The sequence below is a fragment of the Drosophila ananassae genome, chromosome 3R (assembly GCF_017639315.1).
Source record: "Drosophila ananassae strain 14024-0371.13 chromosome 3R, ASM1763931v2, whole genome shotgun sequence".
Classification (NCBI taxonomy): domain Eukaryota; kingdom Metazoa; phylum Arthropoda; class Insecta; order Diptera; family Drosophilidae; genus Drosophila; species Drosophila ananassae.
In genome coordinates, this window is record NC_057930.1 from 18,672,369 (window position 1) to 18,685,517 (window position 13,149).

The 13,149-nt window shown below is 42.6% G+C and overlaps 4 protein-coding genes across 4 annotated transcripts; 3 read left to right on the forward strand and 1 right to left on the reverse strand.

The window, feature by feature from the left end:
* Positions 1-471: 471 nt before the first annotated feature.
* LOC6497202 (4'-phosphopantetheine phosphatase) lies at positions 472-1,937 on the forward strand. Its single transcript, XM_001962528.4, has one exon. The coding sequence runs from the start codon at positions 666-668 to the stop codon at positions 1,848-1,850; it is 1,185 nt and encodes a 394-aa protein (XP_001962564.2). The 5' UTR covers positions 472-665; the 3' UTR covers positions 1,851-1,937.
* An 842-nt stretch (positions 1,938-2,779) lies between these two features.
* On the forward strand, positions 2,780-5,688 carry LOC6497203. The gene is made up of 5 exons (XM_001962527.4): positions 2,780-3,248; positions 3,567-3,757; positions 3,815-3,929; positions 3,985-4,309; positions 4,376-5,688. The coding sequence occupies exons 1-5, from the start codon at positions 3,199-3,201 to the stop codon at positions 4,679-4,681; spliced, it is 987 nt and encodes a 328-aa protein (XP_001962563.3). The 5' UTR covers positions 2,780-3,198; the 3' UTR covers positions 4,682-5,688.
* Positions 5,689-5,801: 113 nt separating this feature from the next.
* Positions 5,802-6,489, reverse strand: LOC6498331 (NADH dehydrogenase [ubiquinone] iron-sulfur protein 6, mitochondrial). The gene is made up of 3 exons (XM_001962526.4): positions 6,292-6,489; positions 6,027-6,203; positions 5,802-5,965 (listed from the first exon to the last, which is right to left on the reverse strand). Exons 1-3 carry the CDS (start codon positions 6,421-6,423, stop codon positions 5,897-5,899), a joined length of 378 nt encoding a protein of 125 aa, XP_001962562.1. The 5' UTR covers positions 6,424-6,489; the 3' UTR covers positions 5,802-5,896.
* Positions 6,490-12,357: 5,868 nt separating this feature from the next.
* LOC116654904 (vegetative cell wall protein gp1-like) lies at positions 12,358-13,149 on the forward strand. The gene has a single exon (XM_032451524.1). It carries the CDS (start codon positions 12,358-12,360, stop codon positions 13,147-13,149), a length of 792 nt encoding a protein of 263 aa, XP_032307415.1.

Sequence of the window (13,149 nt, forward strand, 5' to 3'; positions counted from 1 at the left end):
GCACACTAATCGGCCTGTCTCGACATGTTGGCAGTCGCATGTGAGCGAGACGGAATATCGAACATGTCCGTAGTCATTTAAAGTATTTTTTAGTTTTCCAGTTAATTTCACTATTTTTCTGTGAATCCTTTTTAATTTGAAGCAGTTTGTAGCAAATCCTTGGCTGAAAACTCAAGATTAAAAATGTAAGTTTTCCTTTCCACTAAGAAACGGTTCATTTGAAATGGTTCGATGGCGGGTACATTTTAAAAACCAGGGCTGGCTACTGAAACTTTATAGTATTTTTTCTGTCCTTTTATTTATTTTTTCTTCTGAGTCAGATCCATTTATAGATAGATGAATGTCTAGAAATTCGTAACAATTATTAAATTATTGTGGTATTCGAATTTCCAAATATCACCTCGTTGAGCGATTTGATCAAGGTATTTCTGGCAGTATATTTCTGACAGGGATTACTTTTTAAACTGACAGTATTAGAAAAATTAGAAAATTAGAAAAATTGATTTGCGAGATGGTTGGAATTTATTCCAATCGCAGCATTATAAATTCAAAATTAATATGAGAACTATTTTTGGTTAGTTTAAATAAACCGTTAGAGGTAACAGCTGTTTTGTTGCCAGAGTTGTCATTATCCTTCAACCCAACCGATAGACCTTCAAGTCGATATGCTCTCAACAACCCTACCACAACTTGTAATAATTACAAAAACGGCGACAATTTCTGCGCTTAAATTCACTCGCCTTGCGTCGTTAAAACGCGCCGCTATGCATAACTGCAGCCTGCTGCCGGATCCGGCGGTTTACCAGCCGGACACGCTGGACCTCAATACGGATGCCAAAGCGGCCGACTATTGGTTCGACTGCTTCCGGAATCTGGCTACGAAGTTCGCCAAAGTGGCTGAGAAGTCTCAGGCATTGGTGGATAACACTGCCGGCCAGCGGGCGGAGCAGTTTCGGGAGGCCTACATTCAAAAGCTGGAGGAGCACCAAAGGAACATTCCGCAGAACAGCGGCAAAGTGGTCCTCGGGACCAGTGAGCTCCTCAACATCAACGAAACTATGCTGCGGCGTTATGGATTCACGGATCCCTGGCTCAGCCAGAAGAAACTGGAGAACGCCTCCGCCGTAGCCAATCTGAAGGAGCGGCTTAAGGAACTGGATTCACTGCAGGATCAGGACGCTCGATGGACGGAATTGGTGCGAGGGGTGCTGGCCGGCAATATGTTTGACTGGGGCGCCCAGGCTATCGCCAATATCCTGGAGCAGAACAGTAGTTTTGGCCTCCACTCCGCCTTGGACAGCATAGAGGAGAGACCCTGGCTGCTCGACAACCTGGATAACTGGTTGCAACGCCTGAAGGGGCCGCCGCATAAGTGCGCCGTTGTGTTTGTGGACAACAGCGGCGTGGATGTGGTACTGGGAGTGCTGCCCTTCGCCCGGGAGCTGCTTAAACGTGGCACCAAAGTGATACTCTGCGCCAATAGCGAACCAGCGCTCAATGATGTAACGAGTCGAGAGTTGGAGGCACTTCTGGACGAGTGCGCTCCGGAGTGTGAGGTGATAGCGGAGGCCTGGAAGAGCAGACGGTTGCTGGTGTATGCCAATGGGCAGTCTGGTCCTTGTCTGGACATGCGCACCCTTCCGCCAGAGCTGTGCGACGCCATCGCCGCCAATGAGACTGACCTGCTCGTGATCGAGGGCATGGGCCGGGCACTACACACGAACCTGAATGCCCGCTTCGGCTGCGAGACTCTGAAGCTGGCCGTGATTAAGAACCGCTGGCTGGCCAAGTACCTGGGCGGCGAGGCCATGTTCGCCGTCATATGCAAGTTCGAGCCCGCTGCCAGCTAGTGCTGGAGCCACTGCGTCAATTGTTATCCCACAACCAATACCCCCTTGTTGACAAGAGCCGTTGAAATGAAAACCAGATGATCAGAAGCTTTATCCGTTGTTTATTTCGAAATTATTGTTATGGTCCTTACACTCCCACCAACTCCCCCGCCCTGTGTATACCCGCCACCCCCATCCCAATTCCTCTCGAGCTCTACTGATGAGATTCAAATGCTTCGTGCGTGTACTGTGTATAAATATTATTATTGCAAGTGCTTTTGTGGTCACCTCACCTCACATATAACCTCTATACTTTTAATAATTAAAGAAAAAAAAAAAAGGAATATATAATAACAAAGCCTTTTGTTTATCGTTGTGGCGGGAGTTTATTATCGGTCATGGTTATATACTGAATGGAGATAAGTCGGGAATGGGGTGGATTATGGCTGATAAGGTAGGGGAGTAGTGGTTTCTGAGGCTTCAACTCGGATCTGCCCGTCCATAAAGCGTGGATAGTCTCTGGTGGCATTTACATACACCAGTTGGGTAGTTATTTGGGAGCCCAGATCTGCGGTGTGCCGATTCTTACGCTCGGCTATCACTTATCAGACAATTTGTGGCCACACACAACAAAACAACAAACAAGACAGTCACCGCAATAACTGGTTGATAAGCCGGGCAGATAAAATGACCCACCGAGAACAAGACCAGGAAACAATTGGCCAAAATTTGGATCAACTCTAACCGGAATTTAACCGGAATACTTTTCATTCCATAATCGAATATATGCCACTGAACGCCATACCACAATAAAAACTATTAATAAAATCTAAAAATAGTTCTAGAAAAGAAAATATTGTTTTGGGAAGAAAATAAATATAAGAAATAAAATAAAATGACTCATTATTAATGAGTATAACTTACATTTATATCTTTCTGTTCGTACCTTAGGAAACCTAACATTTACATTCATTACCAAGTTTTCAAATTCTTGCGTTTTTTGCATTAATATTCGACTAAATTAAGTTTAAATTTAAATTTGAGCGCCAAGAAGTGTGACCAGCTGGCAGGTCCTCAAAACTATCGCACGAACTGGCCACTGCTCACGAAGTCAGCTGATCGGCTGTCAACTGCTGCCAGTTTTGTTGACAGTTTTTTTCGGGCAAAAATTTTGGTCGTGGTGTCGTGTACGGTTTGTGCAAAATAAAAACCATAAAAAAACAAGAATAATAGCGCCGAACAAGAATCGCTGAGATCTATAAACATTTGCGTAGTTTTGGTTCTTTTAGTTTCCTTTAACCACTTTGCTTTGCGCCCTGTCAAGCGTTTAAGTTATCTTCTAACAATTATCAGCAGCGGAGCTATTAGAATGGACATACTCAAGAAAATGTTCCAGTCGGAGGCGGCCAAGGAGCAGGAGTGAGTAAATGAATGCAATTCAACATTGCAAGCCGGATTATGCAAGCTAATTGCATTGCAAGTCTAAAAATAATGGTGAAAATGTTGCGGCACTGCGGCGTTTTCCACCGACGGATCGATAACCAGGCACCTGCCATGATAGATACATTTTTGCCAGGATACACACACGCACACAGAACGGAAAAGCGCCTGCCAGTGTGTGGGCTGCTTTTTCTTTCTGTATATGTGTGTGTGTGTGCTCGGAGGCTGCGTATTGGACCCGAAGGGTGGAAATTCATTTCTCATCCCACCCCCCACTTTTCTCTTCCCACCCATCAGCTCTTCGACGTCTGCTTCCAACAAGGATGAGTTCAGGAAGCCGCAGTGGTTCGAGGAGGCGGAGACCGACGACGAGCTCTTCGACGATGATCGCAAGTTCGCCATCCAGGTCTTCACCAGTCCTTTGGAGATGCAGAAGCATTTCGAGCGCCAGCTGCAGCGGCTCCTGGAATCGCTGAACGATAATGATGGTGGGTTTATCTTTTAGCTGATTCCTCGTCCTTTTTTAATAAAAAATATCGCTTTAGATGGCTTTGAGCGGGACTTAAAGGAGGACTTTTTGAAACCGGGCTTCGAAAGCAAGATTCTGAAGCAGTTTGAGCAGCAAAAGGACATCTCACTGGACACTGATTTGGACGGCGAGTAAGTTACCTTATGAGCGAAGAGTGGTAGAGAAACTCATCTTGTCTTCGTCTAGGATCTATGCTGATCAGCTGCACTCGCTTATCCAGCGTCTGAATCCCGGGGAGAAGGCTGAATCAAGCGATCAGGGACTGGGCAATATTTTGCCTTCGAACCAGCGTGGTTACCGCAAGAGCCACTCGCAGGCAAAGCTTTCGGATGAGGAGCTGATCATGGGACGTATTCATGGAACCATCTCCGCCGATGGGGAGGTGAAGTCCTTCGTTCGCACCCAACGTCCCCCGAGGAACAACAAGCCGGACATCATGACCCCCATGACGCCGATGTTGCCGCGAAGTGGCATGACTCCCTTTGGTGGAGTTTTCGATGGCAACTATCAGGTGAGGACTATTGGGAGCTGGAGACTATAATTCCTAAACTAAAGCCATTATTTTTTTGTAAAATAGGGTCCGAAGATGTTCAGCCAGAGTGTTATGACGAAGACGGTGCGCAAGCCGGACGGCAGCTATGAGACTACCAAGGTGGCTCAGGACTCGTCTGGTAATAAGACCACCACTGTTACCAGGATGATAGACGGACGGAAGGAGACCACCGTTACTCACGAGGGCGCTGACGCCTCGCCCGGGATGGGTAAGGGGCCGAAAACTTGGTCGCCCCAAGAGAGGGAGCAGAAGCACGCTGCGGCGCCCCATGGCGATCGCAACATATTCGTGACAAAAGAAGGCTATGCCATGCCACGGAACCTCTGGTGACCAGTGGTGAACAACTATTGCCCCAATCAAGACAAGCGATCTCTACTGCAGCAACAGAAACAACAGCAACAGTATGAAGATAGGCTAAGGCGATTCGTCGGCAACATAGTACCGCATCCACACAACATCCAAATTAGAACCTACTACATTTTAGTTTACATTCTCCTTAGTGTTTGGTGTTTTAGATGAAACGCACTTGAGACAACAGATGACGACGATTATTGACCATGATTTTATTGACCGGCGATAGGCTTTCGACCATCGTTGGGCATATATATATTGTGAGACGGGTCCACCGCCTGGTGTTGCCCCCACTTTCATTTCCCCGATCCAGGGCTCTCTGCAGGCCAAGCTCGATTCAGGAGGTGGCAACATCTCCCAGATGGCGATGGAGACGGAAAGATAAAACGGCAATTGCATTAGCAATTGCAGGCTCACGTTGACCGGCGCGAACGTGACGATTTTTGAGTTTGAGAGCAGTCCAGCCGGATTGAACTGATCCCTTGGTGGTCATTCCAATCCCATCTGAGTGCTGGCATCCAACCAACCAACCAACCAGCAGTCGCCGATAGACGGCGGCAGATATTGTGTGTATTATTGTATTGATTCCTCGTGGTACTGTCTGTGTCTCAATGCTGCGATCGTCAGCATCTAAAGTGCCCGTAGTGATTTAGCAGCAAAAACAAAAAATATCAAACCACCATGCAATATATTACCGCTTTACCAAGCAAAATATGTATACTATATGCTATATGAGTTAATTTTGTTAATTAAACATCTACAAAACATTTATACCACCCACCCTGCGGTGAATTGGGCCGCTTCCTGTCCAGGCAGTCGAGTTCAACTCACAGTATTTTGAATCGGAATTCAATTTTTTTTTTTTGTTTCTTAGTTTTACTAATCTTTAATGTTAAGTTGATTTATCTAACTTTTAAATAGGACACAATGCAAACAGGCATTACAAATCATTTAAAAAACATGCAAATAAAGTGTTGTGCAATAAAGTGTCCATTCTTTTAGGGGGTTACTATTTTCTGCGGCTAAGGGAACTTCCTAAAAGGAAACCCTAACTTTGCTGTTCATTACTTCTGATAGACATTTATCTATTAAACTCATGGCCATTTTGAGGTTTAATTTTATTCAGTTTAAAATTTAAGCTAGAGCAACAGGATAGACAGGATCTTAAGATGCTGGGGAGCCAAATGCCATGGCCTAATGATGCTCCTCCTTCTTAACGAAACGCAGGCCACAGTAGCCGCACGAGTGATTGCCGGGCTTGTCCTGAAAAGAGCACATTATTAATAGAGGGTGCTAAACTAAATTGTTATCATTTTCAACTCACCAGGTTGATGTACACCTTGGGATGGCCAAGGGGACCATCGCCACCATCACAGAACACCACGCGCTCGGTGCACTCCTTGGGTGGAACTTCCTCGATGAGCTTAATGCCCCAGTTTTCGTTCACATAACGAGTGGCGTTGGTGAATCGCACATTGCGGTAGTCATCCTTGTCGAAAACCTGCGTCAAAAAACCAATTGAATGTTTACTTATTCAAAATGTTTGCGTAATCGCAGGATGGGTTCCGAGTTCCCAGCGATTTTCTTACCTGGCCGGTATGAGTGACCTTCTCGATATCGGTGCGACAGCTCTTATGGCGAACGGCGGCCAATGGCGACATCCATGTTTGACACGGGCGTCCAAGTTTGGCCAAATTGTTTACCAATTGTCTGCTGGCCATTTTTTTACCGAAAATTTGTTCACAAATATATTTTGACAAGAGGCACCCTGTGACCAGCAGCTGTTGGTTTAACAGACCAGCTGTAGTTTAACATAATTTTCTATGCGCTCTACAGCACGCTGTAGTGATCATGTAAAATTTTAAAATATAAAATCTGTAGATTAATTTTGTACAATTTTCTGGGGGTTCCCCTTCAAAAACTGAAGCTTTTTGTGACATTCCGGCAGGGATAATATTGCCCCCAGCAAACGGCTATATCTTCGCTAATTTTCATCCGTTTCCTGAAAGGAAAACATCTGGAAAATACATGGAAACCGAATTTTGGCCACAACGATGGCCATATCTTGGCCAATTTCCACTCGATTCTTGAACGGAATACCTTAAACGATTTGTAGATCGATTCCCCATCATTCTGCATCAAAATCTGAGAACGAAATATTTTTTAGATTTTTTGTTAAAATTTCTGGGTGATACCCTTCCAAAATCGGAAAAGTGCATGGAAGGACAATATGGGCCCCTACGATGGGTATATCTTGGCCAATTTTCACCCGATTCTTGAGCGGAATACCTTAAACGATTTGTAGATCGATTCTCCATCATTCTGCATCAAAATCTGAGAACGAAATATTATTTAGATTTTTTGTTAAATTTTCTGGGTGAAACCCTTTCAAAATCGGAAAAGTGCATGGAAGGACAATATGGGCCCCAACGATGGCCATATCTTAGCCAATTTCCACCCGATTCTTGAGCGGAATACCTTAAACGATTTGTAGATCGATTCTCCATCATTCTGCATCAAAATCCGAGAACGAAATATTTTTTAGATTTTTTGTTAAAATTTCTGGGCTATCCCCTTCCAAAATCGGAAAAGTGCATGGAAGGACAATATGGGCCCCAACGATGGCCATATCTTGGCCAATTTCCACCTGATTCTTGAGCGGAATACCTTAAACGATTTGTAGATCGATTCCCCATCATTCTGCATCAAAATCTGAAAACGAAATATTTTTTAGATTTTTTGTTAAAATTTCTTTCCAAAATCGGAAAGGTGCATGGAAGGACAATATGGGCTCAAACGATGGCCATATTTTGCCCAATTTCCATCCGATTCTTAAGCGGAATACCTTAAACGATTTGTAGATCGATTCTCCATCATTCTGCATCAAAATCTGAGAACGAAATATTTTTTAGATTTTTTGTTAAAATTTCTGGGTTATACCCTTCCAAAATCGGAAAAGTGCATGGAAGGACAATATGGGCCCCTACGATGGGTATATCTTGGCCAATTTCCACCCGATTCTTGAGCGGAATACCTTAAACGATTTCTGCATCAAAATCTGAGAACGAAATATTTTTTAGATTTTTTGTTAAAATTTCTGGGTTATACCCTTCCAAAATCGGAAAAGTGCATGGAAGGACAATATGGGCCCCAACGATGGCCATATCTTGGCCAATTTAAACCCGATTCTTGAGCGGAATACCTTAAACGATTTGTAGATCGATTCCCCATCATTCTGCATCAAAATCTGAGAACGAAATATTTTTTAGATTTTTTGTTAAAATTTCTGGGTGATACCCTTCCAAAATCGGAAAAGTGCATGGAAGGACAATATGGGCCCCTACGATGGGTATATCTTGGCCAATTTTCACCCGATTCTTGAGCGGAATACCTTAAACGATTTGTAGATCGATTCCCCATCATTCTGCATCAAAATCTGAGAACGAAATATTTTTTAGATTTTTTGTTAAAATTTCTGGGTGATACCCTTCCAAAATCGGAAAAGTGCATGGAAGGACAATATGGGCCCCAACGATGGCCATATCTTGGCCAATTTAAACCCGATTCTTGAGCGGAATACCTTAAACGATTTGTAGATCGATTCCCCATCATTCTGCATCAAAATCTGAGAACGAAATATTTTTTAGATTTTTTGTTAAAATTTCTAGGTGAAACCCTTTCAAAATCGGAAAAGTGCATGGAAGGACAATATGGGCCCCAACGATGGCCATATCTTAGCCAATTTCCACCCGATTCTTGAGCGGAATACCTTAAACGATTTGTAGATCGATTCTCCATCATTCTGCATCAAAATCCGAGAACGAAATATTTTTTAGATTTTTTGTTAAAATTTCTGGGCCATCCCCTTCCAAAATCGGAAAAGTGCATGGAAGGACAATATGGGCCCCAACGATGGCCATATCTTAGCCAATTTCCACCTGATTCTTGAGCGGAATACCTTAAACGATTTGTAGATCGATTCCCCATCATTCTGCATCAAAATCTGAAAACGAAATATTTTTTAGATTTTTTGTTAAAATTTCTGGGCCATCCCCTTCCAAAATCGGAAAAGTGCATGGAAGGACAATATGGGCCCCAACGATGGCCATATCTTAGCCAATTTCCACCTGATTCTTGAGCGGAATACCTTAAACGATTTGTAGATCGATTCCCCATCATTCTGCATCAAAATCTGAAAACGAAATATTTTTTAGATTTTTTGTTAAAATTTCTTTCCAAAATCGGAAAGGTGCATGGAAGGACAATATGGGCCCCAACGATGGCCATATCTTGGCCAATTTTCACCCGATTCTTAAGCGGAATACCTTAAACGATTTGTAGATCGATTCTCCATCATTCTGCATCAAAATCCGAGAACGAAATATTTTTTAGATTTTTTGTTAAAATTTCTAGGTGAAACCCTTTCAAAATCGGAAAAGTGCATGGAAGGACAATATGGGCCCCAACGATGGCCATATCTTAGCCAATTTCCACCCGATTCTTGAGCGGAATACCTTAAACGATTTGTAGATCGATTCTCCATCATTCTGCATCAAAATCCGAGAACGAAATATTTTTTAGATTTTTTGTTAAAATTTCTGGGCCATCCCCTTCCAAAATCGGAAAAGTGCATGGAAGGACAATATGGGCCCCAACGATGGCCATATCTTGGCCAATTTCCACCTGATTCTTGAGCGGAATACCTTAAACGATTTGTAGATCGATTCCCCATCATTCTGCATCAAAATCTGAAAACGAAATATTTTTTAGATTTTTTGTTAAAATTTCTTTCCAAAATCGGAAAGGTGCATGGAAGGACAATATGGGCTCAAACGATGGCCATATTTTGCCCAATTTCCATCCGATTCTTAAGCGGAATACCTTAAACGATTTGTAGATCGATTCTCCATCATTCTGCATCAAAATCTGAGAACGAAATATTTTTTAGATTTTTTGTTAAAATTTCTTTCCAAAATCGGAAAAGTGCATGGAAGGACAATATGGGCCCCAACGATGGCCATATCTTGGCCAATTTTCACCCGATTCTTAAGCGGAATACCTTAAACGATTTGTAGATCGATTCTCCATCATTCTGCATCAAAATCCGAGAACGAAATATTATTTAGATTTTTTGTTAAAATTTCTGGGCTATCCCCTTCCAAAATCGGAAAAGTGCATGGAAGGACAATATGGGCCCCAACGATGGTCATATCTTGGCCAATTTCCACCCGATTCTTGAGCGGAATACCTTAAACGATTTGTAGATCGATTCCCCATCATTCTGCATCAAAGTCTGAGAACGAAGTATTTTAAAATTTTTTTATGAATTTTTCTTCGGATCTTCTTCAAAAATTTGTATAGAACCTCTATCCTATATCCAAATATATCTGATAATATAAGCTGCCACTTACATAACTGCAAGGGTATATTAACTTGAGATCCACCGGAAATTAATTTCCGTTCTTGTTTTGGAGTATTTGTCTAATTTTTTGAGCACATATTTTTTTTTTCAGCGCTTGGGACGCCAATTTTTGTGTACGGCGTTCTTTAAGATACTTTATCGCTCATTATCTTTTCCTATTGGTCTTGTTTAGAATGAACTGATCAAAACAAAAACTAAGAGGAGAATAATATTCTTAAGGGCGCATGCTCCAAAAGAAAAGCCGGCACATTTTCCCGAGTGCCGATCGTATTGAATCGTTTCGAAAATTTTCGAAATTTCCCCAAAGATCGGGGGCTAGATTGTTCCTGCGATTCAGTTAGTGTTTCGTGCTCGTCGAGTGTTGTTCTCGGTTCTTCCTCTAACATCTAAAGTTTTTCATTGAAAAGTCTTCTTTCCTGCCATCCACGCATATATACACGTCTATCTATATATATCTGAATATATAGAAATTGAATTGGAATTGTTCGCGCAAAGAATTGTAGCGTGAAATCAAAGCAAATCTGCGGTGTGTAATCTTACAAAGTAATTTGCCTTTTGGGCTTTGTGTCTTAAACGATTCGTGAAAATTTCATTGAATTTTTCCCAAATAATTCCCAATTTTCAATGGATTACATAATCGACAGTGAAGTGATTTGGGATTTAAAAAAAAACGTGTTTTTCCACGTTTTCCGGTGCGAGATAATTTTTGAAAAGAATACTATAGAAAGTGCTTCAACATAAGGATGAACTAATATCGCTGGATATGAAAATAAAGAGAGATAGTCCCATAAAGTGGATGGCAATTAAAAGTGGTACCAGAATAAAGTGAAGCATCCGAGGCTGCACTCGGAACGGTGGCATCTTTTTCTCTGCTCTCGGCATGGTTTCCGACCAAAAGTTTAACGAACTGAGTTCATTTCTATTTTTGAATAATTCGAAAGCAACAACCAAAAAAACCGCCGCCGCAAAGTGAAAAGTCTGCATGAGTTTTCTTCTTGGCAGTGGTGCGATGGGGGACGTGTGCTTTTAAGTGGTGCCCCTGGTGGACCGACACTGATTCAGATTCAGAACCACATTCACATCCATATCCCGTCCCGCCTACACTGTGCAATTTTTGGTTTTTTGGACAATCCATAAATGAATTGAAATATTGGAAGCAGATGATGAACAATTTGTCAGTAAAAATATTCAAAAATTTTCTGGAAATAACTTTATTTCTTTGCCAAAAAATTATGCTTCTAAGAGTTGATGAATTTTAAAAAATTGGTTGATGAGTTTATAATAATTTTTTCAAGTTATATAAACTAAAAATTAACTAAAAATGTTTATAAGATGTTTATGAATCTTTCATTACTTCTATTTTTCAAATGATTTATGATTCTTTTCTTGATTTATTTTGTTTACTTTTCTTGCACTGAAATTATTTAAAAAACGTTCAAGTTTCTTTTTCAAACCATCTCGTATATATAGAAAGCTAATTTCACTTTCACTGAGCATCCAATACTATCAATGTTATGAGACATTCTCAAGGTTCCTGTGCCCACTCTGCCAAGAATATATCTTATAGACTTTTGAGGCCTTCAAACAATTTTGACAGAAGCTAATCCGCGTGCTGGTCTCCTTTTTTCCATGATGCTCATGCTTTTTTCAATCTCTATGGCTCTATAATGTTAATGTTCATACATTGTAAGTTATGGGCTTGTTCAAGATATATATTTTCACTAATATATGTGACATCCAACTGAACACTCTTTTGAAAACCTCTCAGTCATCCCACTCTAACGTCAGAGCCATTTTTAAAAGATTGTATAAATGTTTCGACCACTTCCGTTAGAGATCATATAGATATAGTGTATATAGTCTGGCGAAATTGGCTAGGTACCGCCTTTCAAGAATAGGTCATGATTTATTTATGTTTCTGTTGCGTATTTTTTATGCTATTTTGTCCACTTGACATAATTAGGTTGGACGTTCAGGTGATTGTTTCGTGCTAATGAACATGTGATACATCATATTTTTAAGACAAAAAATACTACAAGAAACGCTACAAGAAATAGTTTATATAATTCCAGTGCTAATTTGCTTTTTGCCATTTTTTTCGGCAGTGTAATATGTTAAATTAAACGCCATAACCCCGTCCAAAAGTCTTTGTGCCACAATAACAAAATCTAAATCGTAAACCCGAAAAAAATAAGTACTTAAACTTCGATCGCGTTAACCAATTGCCGTGAAGATGTCCGGGCAGCAACCGCCGCCGTACGGGAACGGGCCACGTGGCTGGAATCCACGGGCCCCCAATCCTGCCTCTCCGTCGCCCTCGTCCTTCCTGTACCGTCCGCCCTCGCCGTGGACAACGGCGCCCAGTCCGCCACCGATTATTTCCGGACCTAGGCCCTACGGTCATGCGATGTCGCCGGCGCCGATTAACCAAGTGAGGGGTCAGCGCGGTAGCACCAACATCTCGCACCCACGTCCCCAGTGGCCGGGTGGCAATCAATCGCCGGCACCCTTCCAACAGCTACCGGCAGCCGGGTATGGCTATGGAGGAGCATCGCCGGCTCCGCGTCCTTTCCGTCCGGCGCCGCTGCAGCACCAGAACTCGTACGGTGCCCAGCCGACCAGCTCGTTCCAGCTGTCCCCAACCCCATCGCCCATCGTATGCCAGACTCCGAGCTCGGACTTCAACTACAGCAATCGACAGACGCCGCTGTCCCATCATCAATACCAACCATCACAGCCGGCTCCCCCGCCGCAGTACTACCAGCAGCAGGGAGCACCGGTGATACCGCCACAACCGAGACAACACGGAGGACAGGGAGCACACGGAGGACTGGCCCAGGACCAGATCGATTTCGTGGGCGTGCCATTGGAGCCTCCGCAACCTAAATCTTATGTGATTTACGATGACGAAGAGGAGTTTGGCCCGTCAACAGCCGAAATCATTGCGAATCAGTCGCAGGACTATATCGACGAGAAACTTGCCGAATATCAGATGACGATATTGCAGTTGCAAGGTGAGTTTTAA